The 15,751-nt window shown below is 36.6% G+C and overlaps 1 protein-coding gene across 1 annotated transcript; it reads left to right on the forward strand.

The window, feature by feature from the left end:
• The first annotated feature begins 1,544 nt into the window (after positions 1 to 1,544).
• Positions 1,545 to 14,139, forward strand: caprin2 (caprin family member 2). The gene is given in 22 exon segments (XM_056456369.1): positions 1,545 to 1,549; positions 2,885 to 3,122; positions 4,062 to 4,124; positions 4,203 to 4,289; positions 4,376 to 4,614; positions 4,974 to 5,056; positions 5,385 to 5,522; positions 5,601 to 5,641; positions 5,721 to 5,969; positions 6,669 to 6,710; positions 6,790 to 6,909; positions 6,986 to 7,025; positions 7,028 to 7,069; positions 8,386 to 8,438; positions 8,531 to 8,641; positions 8,727 to 8,813; positions 9,952 to 10,068; positions 10,333 to 10,495; positions 11,034 to 11,138; positions 11,759 to 11,856; positions 12,616 to 12,676; positions 13,186 to 14,139. Coding segments are annotated over 22 exon segments (2,745 nt in total). The 3' UTR covers positions 13,749 to 14,139.
• Positions 14,140 to 15,751: the final 1,612 nt, after the last annotated feature.

Consider the following 15,751-nt stretch of genomic DNA (forward strand, 5'->3'; position numbering starts at 1 on the left):
TGATTTCCAAATGAAATACAATATTTGCATTCATCTGAAAAGAGGACTTGGGACCACTGGGCAACAGACCAGTATTTTTCTCTTTAGCCCAACACAGACGCTTCTAACATAATTTTTGGTTCGGGTGTGGCTTGACACATGGAGTTCTACAGCTGTTGCCCATGTCATGCAGATGTCTGTATGTGGTTTGTTCTTGATGCTCTGACACCAACCTCAGTCATCCTTGCTTGACAATCCTCTCAAGGCTACGGTCATACTTGTACAACTTTCCCAGCCACATTTTCCCTTCCTCTTAACACTCTATTAATATACTTAGATATTGAACTCAGTGAGCATGCAGCTTCTTTTGCAATCGCCTTTTGGGACTCTTCCCCCTTGTGGAGGGTTCCAATGATGGTCTTCTGCACAATCGTCAAGTCAGAAGTCTGTCCCATGATTTTGAAGCCTACAAATGGACTAGATAGAGACCTACAATGTTGAACTTTGTCATGATATTCTAATTTTGTGAAATACTGGATTTGTTTTTCATCTTTAATCCATAATCATTCAAATTGAAATAAATGAAGGCTTGAAATATTTCACTTTGTGTGCAGTGAACTAATTTAACACACAAGTTTCACTTTTTAAACAAATATTATTGAAATAAAAGGGCTCTCAATATTCAAATTTTTTAGCACATACCAGTATATTTCTTGGGAATTGAACCCATGACCCTCACAATTGTCAATGCCACAGTCAATAAATAACATTAAACAAGATGCAGGTATAGACAATTGATGGTGTTGTAGATCATGGTGCTTGCAAAATGAAGGTTGTGAGTTCAGTTCCCTGGGAATTGAACCCATGATTATATTGTTAACATAGTGAGCACATGCCAGTAAATAGAATTAAACAAGCTAGAATTAATAATTTATATTTGTAGCTCATACAGAGCATCATACATGCATCATGAAGGTTGTGAGCTCAAGTCCCTGAATCTGAACCCATAATATACCACATATAATGCCACAGTAAGCTTATGTCAGTAAATAGCAAACTAGACAGTGCAGTAGACAGTGGTTGATGTTAATGTAGATCAAGTACAGCGTGGTGCTTGCGACAGACAGACAGACAGACAGACAGACAGACAGACAGACAGACAGACAGACAGATAGATAGATAGATAGATAGATAGATAGATAGATAGATAGATAGATAGATAGATAGATAGATAGATAGATAGATAGATAGATAGATAGATAGAAAAGGAAAGAGAGAGTAGCGAGTGAGAGGTTGCGCGCAAGGACCGTCCTGTCCTGTGTTTTTCTGCGTGACGTCATGATTGCTCCTCCAGCTGATGTGTCTCCTCTTTTCCTAGGGCATAAATAGGTGAGAGGATGCTGCGGTCTGTCCTCTCTGTTTAACCACCGCTTTATGTCGTCTGTCCAGCAGCTCACCGAAAGGCTAAGTCATTTGCGTCGGCTCTAAATGAGCAGCCTTCCCACCCAAGTCATCCTAGCGATCTGAAACGCAGCAAACAAACACACACACTCTGGCAGAGACGCATGAGGTCGGTGAGATTTCTGCGGGTTTCTATGCTGTCACATGCATCTGTCTCAAATCTTCCTCGAGCAACTTATTTGGGTTCTCTTTGCGGGGTTTTGGGTGGTGGCACCATGTTGATGCTGTTTGGGTAGGGTTAGTCTGGAATGGATACCATTTGTTTTAGATTAAGGTTTTAAAAGTTACGATTCACAGTATTACAATCGATCCCTTTGGAAATAGTTGTTGTAGCGTTATTGTTGATGTTGTTTAATTAATAAGTATTTACGAATGCTAGAGTTACATTAAACTGTTTGTGGGATGTTTGTAAATGATCTAGCAAACAAGCATGATTTGTTTATGCTACATATTGATTTCCAGACGTATTTCGCCGTTTATTCTTGATTTGTCACCACTTAACGTAAATGCCATGTCATGGTTAGCACTGGCGAATGTCCAGACACATGGCAGAGTTTGGTGTGTGTATTGTACGATATGTTCAGGCTGTTTCTCGAGTTTGTCTTCTCAATATGTGTGCTGCTGAGGTGATTTTTATATATTAATGGTCACCGAGTGTTTGTCATATTATAAACCAGACGTAGTCTACATTTATATGGCCTTTAAACGTTTAGGAAAATCCATTCATAGCACAGGCATGGATAAACTATTTAATTAATATAACTTATTTCGATTTAGATTATTTAAATGATCTAATTCCCATTTTCATGTGTAAAAAATTATGCACCTTTAAATATTATAGGGGTAGCTTAGGAATACAATTAGTTATAGGTATCTGTTAAATCTTTACAAATGACAAAGGAAAGATTTGAAATGTATTAACTCTTATTCTTGTGCAAAGAATAATAAATCTGGGATTTTTTTATCTAGTTTTCATATAATGGCAGTTGAAGTTATTTACACTTGCATGTCCTTAAATGTAGTATTTGTTGTTGCATTTGTCACATAACCAATATACTTTATAAAGTAACTTATACCTGCACAGTGCACACTTTCTTTTAAGGTTAGTGATGCTTCATCCACACCAACAGATGGCAGCATTGTTCATGACCACTAATATTAACAAGCTGTTAAAAAAATGTATATACATTTAAGTGCTTTCAAGTGTGTGTATATATACACTACCCATTTAGTAATAAGTAATCTATCATTTAGTTAAGGCATAAAAGATCTCTTAATTTCATACTTCAAAATGTTGACAACTGTATTTAGTGTTTCAAATCTGTTTTTAAAAATTGTTCTAAGACTAGACGTAGATGTAGGACAAGGTTTTGATCTACTTCAAATGTTGACTACTGTAGTATGGCCATTTTGCCCCCCCCCCCCCCCCCCCCCTGTCCACCAGAAAGACTGAAACCATGGTTCAGCTGTCACCATCTCGGACATTAGAGACGTTGACTCCCTCAGAGCTCACTGTGGAGAAGGATGATGGCCAGGGCAGCCCAAAACCTGAATCTCCTCGAATGCTCTCCGCCCTCCAGCTCGCCCTGAGCTCTACAACTGTCTACTGTGGCTATGAGAAGTACATCGAGGACGGCCTCATCTGCCTCAAGCACAAGATCCGCAACATTGAGAAAAAGAAGGTATTTTGATATTTAGGCATGAATCTGTGGCTTTGTATTACTCTTAGGCTGGATCCATATTGTAGGTTACATGGAAAATGGTTCTTATAACTGCACACACTGTATATTTGCCCTGGGTTATGTAGTTCTATCAGTTTGTCATTTATCATTTAAGTCCCAAAACTGCCCAGTACATGCTGTAGGTATTGTTGGCATGTCTGCTTCCCAGTGTTAAGATATTTATCCGAATCCTGCCTTGAGCAGGGCAAGTAAAACTAGACTGGTTAAAATGGTGCCGTGACCCAGGTTGGAGTGATGTTTTGCGGGATGATGGTGCAATTTTAAACAAGACTGGTTAATTGGTGCTGTGACCCGGGTGGGAGTGAGGTTTTCGGGGATGATTCTGCAAGTAAAACTAGACTGGTTAAATTAATGCCATGACCCGGGTGAGAGTGAGGTTTTTGGGATAATGCTGCAAGTAAAACTAGACTGGTTGATTGGTATCGTGATCTGGGTGGGAGAAGTTTTTGGGAGGTGACCAAGCAAGTATAAATAGACTGGCTAAATTGGTGCCATGACCCAGGTGGAAGTAAGGTTTTGGGGGATGACGCTGCAAGTAAAACTAGACTAGTTAATTGGTACTGTGACCTGGGTGGGAGTGAGTTTTTGGCAGTCAAGAAAAACAAGACTGGTTGTATTGGTGCCGTGACCCGGGTGGGAGTGAGGTTTTGGGGGATGATGCTGCAAGTAAAACTAGACTGGTTAATTGGTGCTTTGACCTGGGTGTGACCTTTTTTGAGGTTTTGTAGGGCAAGTAAGACCTGTGCATGCAAACCCTAAGTGGGATCATCATTCTTAACCCCAATTTTAACCTCAAGTGAAGAAATATTTCACAGTTAATTTTAATATTAACATTGTTTACGAGTTTGTGTTTGACATAGCCAAGCTTATTTCTTACAGCTCAAACTGGAAAGATACAGTGAGAAGCTGAAGAAGGGGGAAAAGCTGAATGAAGACCAACTGGTAACTGGCTTTCATTTCATGTGTTGCATCTTAGGAAACATCTCGTTTTAGTGTCACTAACATGTGGCGTCATTGTAGGAAGCTGTGGGCAAGTACGATGAGGTGGTCCACAATCTAAAATTTGCCAAAGAGCTCCAGAAGACCATTGGCTCCCTCACTCAAGATGTAAGGCTTATGTCTTTGTGAGGTACAGAATACTATCAAACTATTTACTTAAGTATTTTTCTGAATTTCCTTTTCCTCCATTGTAGTTGCTGAAGGCTCAGCGTAAAGCCGTTCGCCAAGAGAAGCAAATAAAGACTGACGAGGAGAAGAGCCGTCTGAGTCTGATGCTCCAGGTGCAGTACGTCCTCCATAGTCTGCAGAGAGAGGATGTCCGGAAGAACTTCTGCAACACCAGACAATACTCCTGCTACATGTCCGCTCAAGACATGGAGGGTTTGCTGGATTTGGCGTCACTGGTGGGATGCAAAAGAGATAATAGCATTAGGTTTGTGCTTTATTGGAGACTGCAATCTGCTCTGTCAGTGTTTTTGCATTATGCATACAATTATTTATCGGCATCCTCCACACCCCCTATTGTTAACTCGGACAGTTGCTAATTTACAATGTCAGCCTAGCCTCAAGATGATTTAGATACTGGAGTACACTGCTCATGTAGGAGCATTTAAGCGGAGCTTAAGTATGCCATTGAATGATCTATATTAATAATTTTAATAAGGGTGAGGGGTTTACCGATAGGTCAGCTGTGCAGTTATCAATGGCTATAGCTTTGAATGCTTTCAGGCTTTTGATTCAGTCATGTTGCTGTATTTGGTGGTCTCTTTATCCTGTTATTTCATGCTCTAGTTTGGAGGATCAGATGCAACGGGCTGCTATTGTTTACTGGGAGCTGCTGGAAGGGAATGAAAGACCGGTTGCTGGCTCGACATGTGAGTTTCTATCTCCAACTGTGATTTTGTCAGATTTGTTGGTCAATGAACGCTAAAATGTTTTTCATTTTTAAAATGTAGCATAACACTGCAAATACTTTTAGTAAAATAAACAAAACAAAAAAAATTATATACATAAAAAAATTACTACAATAAAAACACATTCACTTTATAAAATTTAGCAATAATAATAAAACGTCAACGTATAACTTTATTTATTATTATTTTTTTTTAATTATTTAAAGCAAGCCATTTAGTAGGGTACAAATACGATCCATTTTAAAAATGTATATTTATTTTTAATATGACTGCTATCCTTCATCTACAGACAAGCACATGAAGGAGAAGCTTCTTCGACTAGTGGATTCTGGCTTTTTCGATCACATCCCGCTTCCTAAATCTGACAGTCAAGAGAAGACCGAAAGCATAAAGTCGGATCCTCAATCCAGACCCTGTGGCCTCACCAGTGAGATTACTCTCTACATAGTCATGAAGCAGACACTTTCACTAACACCATCATTTATTGTATATTTCTTTGTTTTAGCGTTGGTGAAGCTAGGCTCAAATGAAGTGCCTTCCAAAGAGGTAAAAACAAGTCGCCTATCCAAAATTCATGCTTTAAAAGTTGTAAACAAGCAGGTCACTAATGTCTGCACTATGGTAGTTTCTTAACAGACGATACATGCCTGAAACTGATGAGCGCAGACGAGGTGAAAACGCATCGCCTCGCAGCTGGAAGGAGGACTTTTTGGCCATGAAGGAGAGGGAGCCGCCAGACTCCTGGGAAATGGAGGAGCTTACTGATCCTCCTGTGTCCTCTCAGTCCCCTATACAGAAGCCATGGAAAGGAGCAGCGGGTTTGATTCCTAAAACTGTAGATGTTGTGAAGAGATCGACGACTGACCCTAAAGAGGTGAAAAACATCATCTTGTTGTTGTTGTTGTTGTTGTTGTTGTTGTTGTTATTATTATTATTACTACATCAGATTTTTACATTAATGGTGCAATAGGTGATTGTTTTCAGCAAACTATTTGTTATGCTGGTTCAAAGTCTATTCACATCCTGATATCAATCATTATATGAAGTGGTTAATGTTATTTATATGTACTTTTTAAAATTTTCTGTGGAAGATGTAGGACCAAGTAAAGTTTGTCCAATCTAAATGCTCTGGCAGAATGGTACAATAGGCTGTCCTACCTGCTTGTCAAAATATTTAATTGTCATTATGTCATAGGCGCATTCACAGAAGTGGTTCAGACAGAATGGCAGACAATCATCGACCTACCTTTAACATTTGGGTTTTGTAATTACTAACTGAACTATAAAGGTCTCTTTAATGAATGCTGCTTGATGTATTGTAGTGATGTTTAGTGCACATTCAGGATGTGTGGCTTTATATGGTAATTTTTATAAAGGCTTGTAGTGCTAACATTAGCATGAAATGACCAAATTAATTAATATAAATCTAAAGATATTTACAATATTCCCTGATCCCCTAGCACTCCCCATTGCTTTTTAAAACCTGTTGAAGGTGTTCGTGTTTGCCTGTTGCAAAGATATTTGCAGTATGCATGCACAGAAACTAACAGTGTTAAACTTTGTCTCTTTCTAGAAACGTCAAAGAAAGAACAAGGCCGAGCAGGACTCGAAATCGGTGTGTTTTCGATCAGAGGATCCATCATACACTTAAAATCAGCAGTCAAGTGTAAACATTTTATGAACTATACTTTTAGATGCCCGTTGCAGTGGAAGTCTTCAGTTCTCCATCTCCGTTACCGAAAGACCCCGTTCAGCGCCGACAGCAGCTGGAGACCCTGATGGACCAGATCTCTGGCTCCTTCAGCTTCATGCAGGCATGCATTAAAGCAAGTTTAATTTAGAGTTTTATTTGAAACGGTCAGAGTTTTTTAATCATCCCCTTGTTTGCAGGAGTCCCTTCTGGATGGAGAATCATCACCTGTGAACACTGAAACAAAAGATGCCGTCCGTCTCCAGGCTCCTCTACTCCAATCGGTATAGGACTGTTTCATATTAACACAGTAAGAATAGAATAATGTTAAATTTGCATGTGTAGAACAGCAGTGACTATTACAGGATTCATCCAGGCACATAACTGGTTTTAAATTCATTGTTTTCCCCATTATAGGGCTGGGAGATTTTGCCCTAAAATCAAAATCTTGATTAATTGAACGGTTTAACTATTGCCATTTTAATGAATGATTTTTTTTATTTTTTTTGCCCTCATAGTTTACAGAAAGATTTTGTACAGTAAATATGCTAACATATTTCAAGTCAGATTTCTGAATGAAGGGTGCATTACTTAAGTGCACACTATCTATGATTATTTATTAAACCTCAATGTTGATCAACTGAAATTAAAACACGCATTACCTAAAATGAACAGACCACCCCCCCCCCTTTTTTTTTTTCTTTTTTTTTTTTTTTCTTTTCTCCCTCCTTTTATAGAAAGTGACAGATCTGCACCTTTGGAAACAAATAATTGTCAATGTTTTTCATATTAAAAGTATAAAATAAGCAGCATCTCTTCTAAATAAAATAACTTGTGTATATCCTGTAGAAAATATTTTAAACGGTGCATTTCTTGCATCTTCTGTAAACAAATATTTGAATGTAAATAATAATTTTAATGTAATGGAAAATGTGCCGTCTCAAGGCAACTCTGGCACAGCTTCCAATCATTGTCAATGTAGTGCAGAGTAAGGCTCAAGAATGGGTCCATGCCTTAAAGTGGCAGCAGAAGTTTAAAACAGAGCAGAGTCTCATGACTCCACATGCAGTGTAATAAAGCAATTGAGAAAATTGACCTGGAAAAATTTGATCAATTATCGGTTCTAAATGAATATTTCGATTATTTTTTTTATTATTATTACTTTTTTCTCCAGTGGCATGTTTATTGTTGTAAATGTGGGCCTATTGAGCTATATGGGAGCACACATTACAACTTAAGTTTATTTAAATATTTTTATTGTATATTTTTTTATTTATTTATTTTTTTATTTAGTTTGACTTTTGGCCCAAATTGCCTTTTTTATATCAGGTTGACTTATCACATGAGATGGCAAACCATAATCCTATGAACAATCCGCTTTCTAATATGCAGATTTTTGAGCAGTCTTGTAGTTTCACTTATACAGTGCCCTCTACTGGTCATATGTAACTAGGCTATTATAATTACTAAAGGCTTTTAAAAAATTCTTTGTTCTCAAAGAATTGGAGGAAAAGATCAACTTTAAACAAGTACAGCACACTATAACTTTATAATTCAGCATTTATAAATGTATTTTTAATTTATTTTTTAAATCATACAGTACAGCGAGAACTTCCCAAAAGCCCTTCAGATATTCTGCCTGCATCCCAGCGGGTGAGTAAAGTAACTTTTGAGATCATATTGAGTGCCTAACCATCAAAACGGGAGGTCTGCATTGGCTTTGACCATGTATTTTGTAATGTCAGAGCACTCCTCTACGGATCCTGCTGTCTGGAGAGGGTAAAGGCTGTCTGTCCAATGGCGATCGCTCTATAAATGGCTCTGACCTGGAGCTGCACTCTGAAGATAAGCCACGGGTAAGGATTTTTGTGTGGTGGTGCTGCAAATATTAGATGTATGGTAGCTTTTGGTGTGAATTTGACTTTAGTGTTCTGTTTGTAGAAGCAGGCTGAGGGCTTCAGCTCTCCTCCACTGTACCGCAGAGGATCCTCCATCTCTGTTCCTTTAGAAAACCAGAGCACTGTACAGGTAATCACTCAAACTTATCTGCTGAAGTCATGATGTATGGAATACTTTCCGGGTCCATGCCGCTAATCCGAATTGAGAAAATATTAGCTTGACCACTTTTTACACGCATTAAAGTGAATTTTCTATAAAACCATGGTGTACATGACAGTCTCAGGACTTTCTGCATCATAGAACCCAATATTTTACAATTTATAAAAAATGAATCTCTTTCTGGTCATCGGATATTGCGCATGGATGTGTATGTATTGCGATCATGATTTTCGAAAGTATTACGTCGCTTTGTAAATTGTTTATTACGATTTGTTGAGTCTCCCTATACAGTCTGAGAGCACTTGGACCCGGAACATCACACTTAAGCGGATGAACTGTAGGTGTATTATTCATACTAAATGGTGGTCCTGAAAACAATGGTGCTACAGTTGACGTTGACCTAAAGAGGTTAATTAAATGAGTTTATTTGTTTATATATATTTTTTGAGGGCCGAAATGTCTTATAACAGACATACACTTATTCATTTAAACACCTTTTTCACCATTTTAAATACTGGTTTGGATTTTGTTTATTAATTTTATTTATTTTAATTTATTTTTTTCATTTCAGGAATTTTGAAGACTTTATTTTTTATTTTGTATTTATTTATTGATTTAATTAATTCATTTAAACCAATCTTACACTGTTTTAAATACTGGTTTAGATTTTTATTAAAATTAGTGGTACTTTATATAAAATTCATTCTTTTAAACCAATTTTACTTTACATTTTAAATATTGGTTTAGATTTCGTTAATTAGTTTTTTATTTATATTTTTCCAGCTCGAGTTTTTTTTAAAAAAAAATTTTTTTATTATTTATTTATTTTTTTTTTATTTGAGGAATTTTGAAGATTTAATTTTGTGTTTTTTTTTATTTATTTTTTTATTTTATTAAATTATGTCTTTTATTTAATTTTTGTCTTATTTAATCTTTCTGCAGAAGATTTTTGTTTTTAGAATTTGTGTGTTGGCGTTTGACATTTTCCAAGTAGAAAAGATTTAAAGACTAGAGATTTTTGTATGACTTAATTTTTTTTAATTTTATTTATTTACTTTTTTAATGCCATTTATTTGACATGACCTTTTGTTTTGTTGACCTTTGACAGGCTGGAAAGCAGATGTTATGCAATGGAGTTTCAAGCTCTGGTTCTGCACAGACATTTTCAACTCCACCCAGTCGCAGATCCATCAGCGCAGAAAACCCCTTCCACAACATTCACTCTGTGAGCATCAATAAACATCACCTTCTAAATGTTTAAAGCAGTGGTCTCAAACTCAATTCCTAGAGGGCCACAGCTCTGCATAGTCTAGCTCCAATCACCTCCAACTCACACCTGCTTAATAGTCTCTAGTAGTCTTGAACACCTCGATTAGTTAGATCAGCTGTGTTTGATTTGTGGTGAAGCAGAGCTGCAACCCTCCAGGAATCGAGTTTGAGATCTATGGCTTAAAGGATATGAGATGTCAAACCCTGCTCTTGTCCTCAGGTGTTTAATGTGATCGGCGAGAGCTCAGGGATGAAGGCAGATGAGAGTGGTTTCTCCGAGTCCATACATCGCAGTTTCGCATCAGCCAAAACCTCCAGTGTAACCACTGCCAGCACTCAGACTCCACCTGAACTCAACCCACCTGAGGAAGAACTGCAGATCGGTAAAGCATGTGCTGTGCACTTTACTTGAATGCCTTGTACATTTTAATTCAGTATTTAAATTTATTTTTTTTTTACTTTGCATTTTAGTATTTGTATTACACTTAAACTTAACCTTTAAATTTGAATTATTATTTTAATGTAGTGACTTAAGTAATTTTGATAGATAGATAGATAAATAGATAGATTAATTTAAATAAATTTGATGGGTAAAAAGATAATATAGTAATATATTTTAAGTAAATAAAACAAACTGGTAAAGACTAATGTAGATAGACTGTTTTATTTAAAGTATATTACTATAATTAGCTTTTTACCCATCTATTTATTTTTTAAATTTAATTCAATTTTATTTTAATAATTAAATTTTATTTTATGTTCTTTTCACCGTAGGACACATTTTAGTCCCTAAACTGCAAGCCAGTCTTGACCTTTTTGGTCTTTTTGATTCGTTTATGAAATGTTCCCAATCCTGCATCATTCTGATAGACTGCTGTCACTTTTCTTTCTCTCATAAATGTTGTGCGCGTGTGTTTCCAGAAGGCCAGTATCCTCTGGAGTGTGCGGTCAGTGCTGGTGGTCCAGTGTTCTCCAGCTCCCATTCTCGTGTGGGTCAGTCCTGTTACCCTCGCGGGGCAGTCAGAGGTATGATGCGTGCAGGCAGGGCTTTGGGGCACTCATTCAGATCACCGGGTGGCTATAGAGGTACCTTCCTCTTCCTTCACGGTCCGCAAGTCCTTTACTTTTTACATTCATATTACACTGGTGTACTTCTGTCCTCTTAAAGCACTGTAGATCGTCATTGCACTGTAGATTGTCTAATGTCATTGCATAGGAAACTACATCAACTCCCCATTGCTATTGCACAGTTTTGTATAGCAGTAAGCGTTTTAGCATTATCCATACCAAGTTACTTATACTATGGTATACACTGTAGACCTCAGATTATAGTTTGTTTTTGATACAGCATTTTCATCCATTTAGGGCAGTTATAAGCCCATTTTATTTTTCCATCTTAATATGAAGTAAATCATAAGTGTTTCCATCCCTTGTTTTTGATTTGGAAAACATTAAAAGCCGACCTTAAAGGGTAACTGAATCCTATATCTGTTAATGATGATGCTTTAAGATTTGCTGGATGTTTTAACAAAGCCCTTCTATATCAACCCATCTTTTCTCATGTCATGACCACTTTAACGTCATGGATGGAGAAGATGTGGGTTAGTAGTGTAAAAGTGAATGTTTGTTTTCTGTCTGATGGGCAGGTGGTTATGAGGCTTATAGAGTGAATGTACGTTCTCCAGGAGGAGGCTTCATGGCCCAGACACACAGAGAGCCTGCTTCTGCACTTTACATGGCCAAAGTGAGTCGTGCTCTTTAAACTTCAACTGTATACATTTATAAAAGTAAATGTTAGTGAAGTCAGAATTATTAACCCCCGTTTATTTTTTTTTTCCTCTTTCTGTTTAACGGAAATGTTTTTTTCAACTCATTTCTAATCAGAGTTTTAATAACTTCTTTCTAATAAATAATTTTATCTTTGCCATGATGACAGCACATTTTACTAGATATTTTACTAATAATCCTGACTTCAACTGTGTGTACATGATTTTAAATTGTGAATTTACAAATAAAAATGTGTTTTGGGCAGTTTATAAATTGTATTTGAAAGAAAAAAAAAAAAGTGGTGATTCTTCATCATTGTAGGACACATTTAGACTCCCAACTGTAAGCCAAACTTGACCTTTTGATGTGTTTATGAAGTTTTCACAATTCTGCATCATTCAGAAGGCCTGAATGTTGTGTGCGTGTACTGATATTTTTATTTTATACACATTACATTGCATTGTTTTATAATGCTTGTTCGCTATTTAATTGTGCATTAGTTATATAAATGATATTCATTCATTTTGCATTGGAGATGTTAGGCATTTTGTCTTAACAAAACCATTCAAACCCGTTAAATTTGTATTGTAGGCTTTATATATTTGTTTATGCCTACCATGTTAAGTGAAATGAAGTGTGTATTAGGTGTTCTAATATAATGGGGCTCAGCTTTGCCATTATTAATGTGTACTCCTTTACCTGTAAGATCCTCATTTTTATGGTTTGCTTTTATCAGGAAAACGGCTATCAGCAGAGCTTCAAGAGAGGAGCAGGCACAGCAACTCAGAGGAGCAGCGGTAGGATGATCTGTATTTTCAAACTATCTATCCAGTTATTCTATAAACCACTGATAAACGAATGCGTTACATAATCCCAAAGAAACTGAGAAATCAAGTAGTCTTAGTTTTTTTTCCATAGATGGTATTATTATTATTATTATTATTATTATTTTATTTATCATTTAAATTTTTAATAATAGTAGTAATAAAATAATAAAACTAACATAAGAATAAAAATATATATATTTTAATCATTTTAATTTAAAAATAGTAACAACAAAAATAAATAAATAAATAAATAAATGTCATTTGTGCTATCTCCTCTTAGGCCAGCTGGAGTGACTCTATTGTTATTATTTTAATTTTTAATAGTAACAGAAATATTAAAAAAAACAATAATAAAAATAACATTATTATTATTATTATTATTATTATTATTATTATTATTATTAGTCACAATAATAAAAATAATAGTAATAAAATATATAAATGTCATTTGTGCGTTTGTCTCCTTACCTCTTTTTAAGCCGGCTGGAGTGACTCTTCTCAGGTGAGCAGTCCAGATCGAGATGGGCTGTATCCTCTGGACTCGGGACTCAGTGACACCCTGTCTATCCCGCCGATGGAGGTTCCCATGAATCCACAAGGCCCGCACACCCTGATGCCTGTCCATGTGTACCCACTCACCCAGCTCCGTGTGGCATTCTCCGCCGCCCGCACCGCCAACTTTGCCCCGGGCACCTTAGACCAGCCCATCGCCTTTGACCTGCTCCACACCAACCTGGGTGACATGTTCGACACTGGCTCTGGTCGCTTCACCTGCCCAGCCACCGGTGCCTACGTCTTCATCTTCCACATCCTCAAGCTGGCCATCAGCGTGCCGCTCTACATCAACCTCATGCGCAACGAAGAGGTGATGGTGTCCGCGTATGCCAACGACGGTGCCCCGGATCACGAAACGGCCAGTAATCATGCTGTCCTGCAGCTGTTTCAAGGCGATCAGGTGTGGCTCAGGCTGCACCGTGGCGCCATTTATGGCAGCAGCTGGAAGTACAGCACCTTCTCTGGATTCCTGCTGTACCAGGATTGAAGCTCCTAAAATAGGCACAACAAGAGAGGATGAGGCATTTTGGGATGCTTTTTGGGAGTTATTCTGCACTTTTGGTTACGCATGGTGCAAATGCATGTTTAAAAGATCACGTTCAATAGTGGAAGTCGGTGTTTGACGCATATATATGCTGGTTAAAGTTTACATTGGGTTTAATTATTATTATTATTATTGTTGTTGTTATATTTTGTTCTTTTTAGGTTTCTTTTTTCCCTATAGTTTGAGTTTGCACACACAACCCAGTCTAGCCTATTTAGTGTGCGCTAAACTGAAATGCTAACATTAAGAAGCATCTTCAAGTGTTCGTTAATTGACCCCATCCGCTCATTTTTAGATGAGAATCGGGTTTCCAGCCATATAAAGTTCTATATAACGTGCCTTTTTTTCTGGGGGTGGGTGGGTGGGTTGAGGTCTCTGAACTTAAGCATTGCTTCGCAAGAATTGAGGATTTTTCTTTTCTGGTAATACTTGACATGTTGAGCACTTTAAAAAGAAACCATGAGGAATTTGGTGGCCTTGTTGGGGGTTTGGGGGTGTGTGTGTGTGTGTGTGTGTGTGTGTGTTCATCTGTGTGTGTCTGTGAAATCTATACTGTGAGTGAGAAATCTTGAACACTGACTCTGCTGTGAAAGCATTTAGGCCAAAATTTGCTCCCTCTTGTGCCTGTAATAATAAAAAAAAGTGCAGTTCATTTCTTTTGTGACTTTTCGTTTGTGTATGTTTTTGTTTGTATTTAAAGTACTAATTGTGAGTTTAAACTACTAAATTAGCACAAATTAACTGAAGGCCCAACGAATGCTCTGACCAAGCCTCAATTTTGATCAACTGTTCACTATAGTTTGCCAGCAGTCACAATACACAACCAGTTAAAATATGCAACACATTGAAAAAGCTTGCATTTCTGTGGATTAAACACAGATGACATTAGCTGACTGGTTTTTCTAACACTTGATCTACACTTTTTTTTTTTTTTTTTTTTAATTATTATTTTTTTAAATCTTTTTTATTATTAAACCGTTTTTAGACATTGGTAGTTTACACATGGATACTGTGTATTAAGCCACATCTGTAAAGGTTAAATTATTGCGGAGATGCTTGAAGTAGGGCCTATTGTAACCTTTGATTTGGCCCACCATCCCAACTTGGTGGATAGAATAATGGAGAGGGTTGGGGCGAATGCCATTAACACAGAGTTCTAATAAGATGTAGCTTTTTAAAAAATTATTTTTAAATTTATTTTTTATTTTTAGTTTATTTATTTTATTTTTTTTTTAAATATGAGGTCCCTTTTCATTACTGCTTGCAGCTTTTAATTTGTAAGTTTTATTATAAAGCTACAAAAAAAGCAAACGAAAATTAAATGTTTCAATTAAATCTTGTAAATGAACAGATTTTTTTTTTACATTTTTATTAAGTGTAAATACTGCCATTCAACAGATACAGGACTGTGCAGAAGACATTGGCAAGTCAAGGCAAAGACTAGAGTAATTCTGTTATAAATGAGATTTTGTTTTTAAAACCGCTATTTGGAAGGAATGTATTAATTTTAAAATGATTGGGATAATTTTGTAAGGAAGTGATTTTAAATTACAAGCAAATACTAAAAAGCAAAGATAAGAGTGAAATAAATAGTGCTTTATGATTTCTGGGGCAGTCAAATTGTATTCAGGTAAAGAATTGGAATAATTTAATGTAAAAATAACCCTGCAGAAGTCTTTACTGTATAAAGAATTCAGAAAAATTTCTTTAAAGTTACTAGCAGTAAACCTTGGGTGATGGAATATTTTAAGGCCTTAAAAATGTGCAAATGGAAAATGCTTTTAGTTTATATACAGCTAGACCTCTCTGTATGCAAACCTATACATAATCATATATAATTATGAAGGGCTCAAATATCACTTTACATGAAAAAGGAGTGTTGGAAATCTGCATCTAGGTGCATTGTTGAATTTGAAACATTTCGAGATGAGCACAAGAGGCCGCTG

This window comes from Danio aesculapii, chromosome 4, assembly GCF_903798145.1.
Source record: "Danio aesculapii chromosome 4, fDanAes4.1, whole genome shotgun sequence".
NCBI classification, from domain to species: Eukaryota; Metazoa; Chordata; class Actinopteri; order Cypriniformes; family Danionidae; genus Danio; species Danio aesculapii.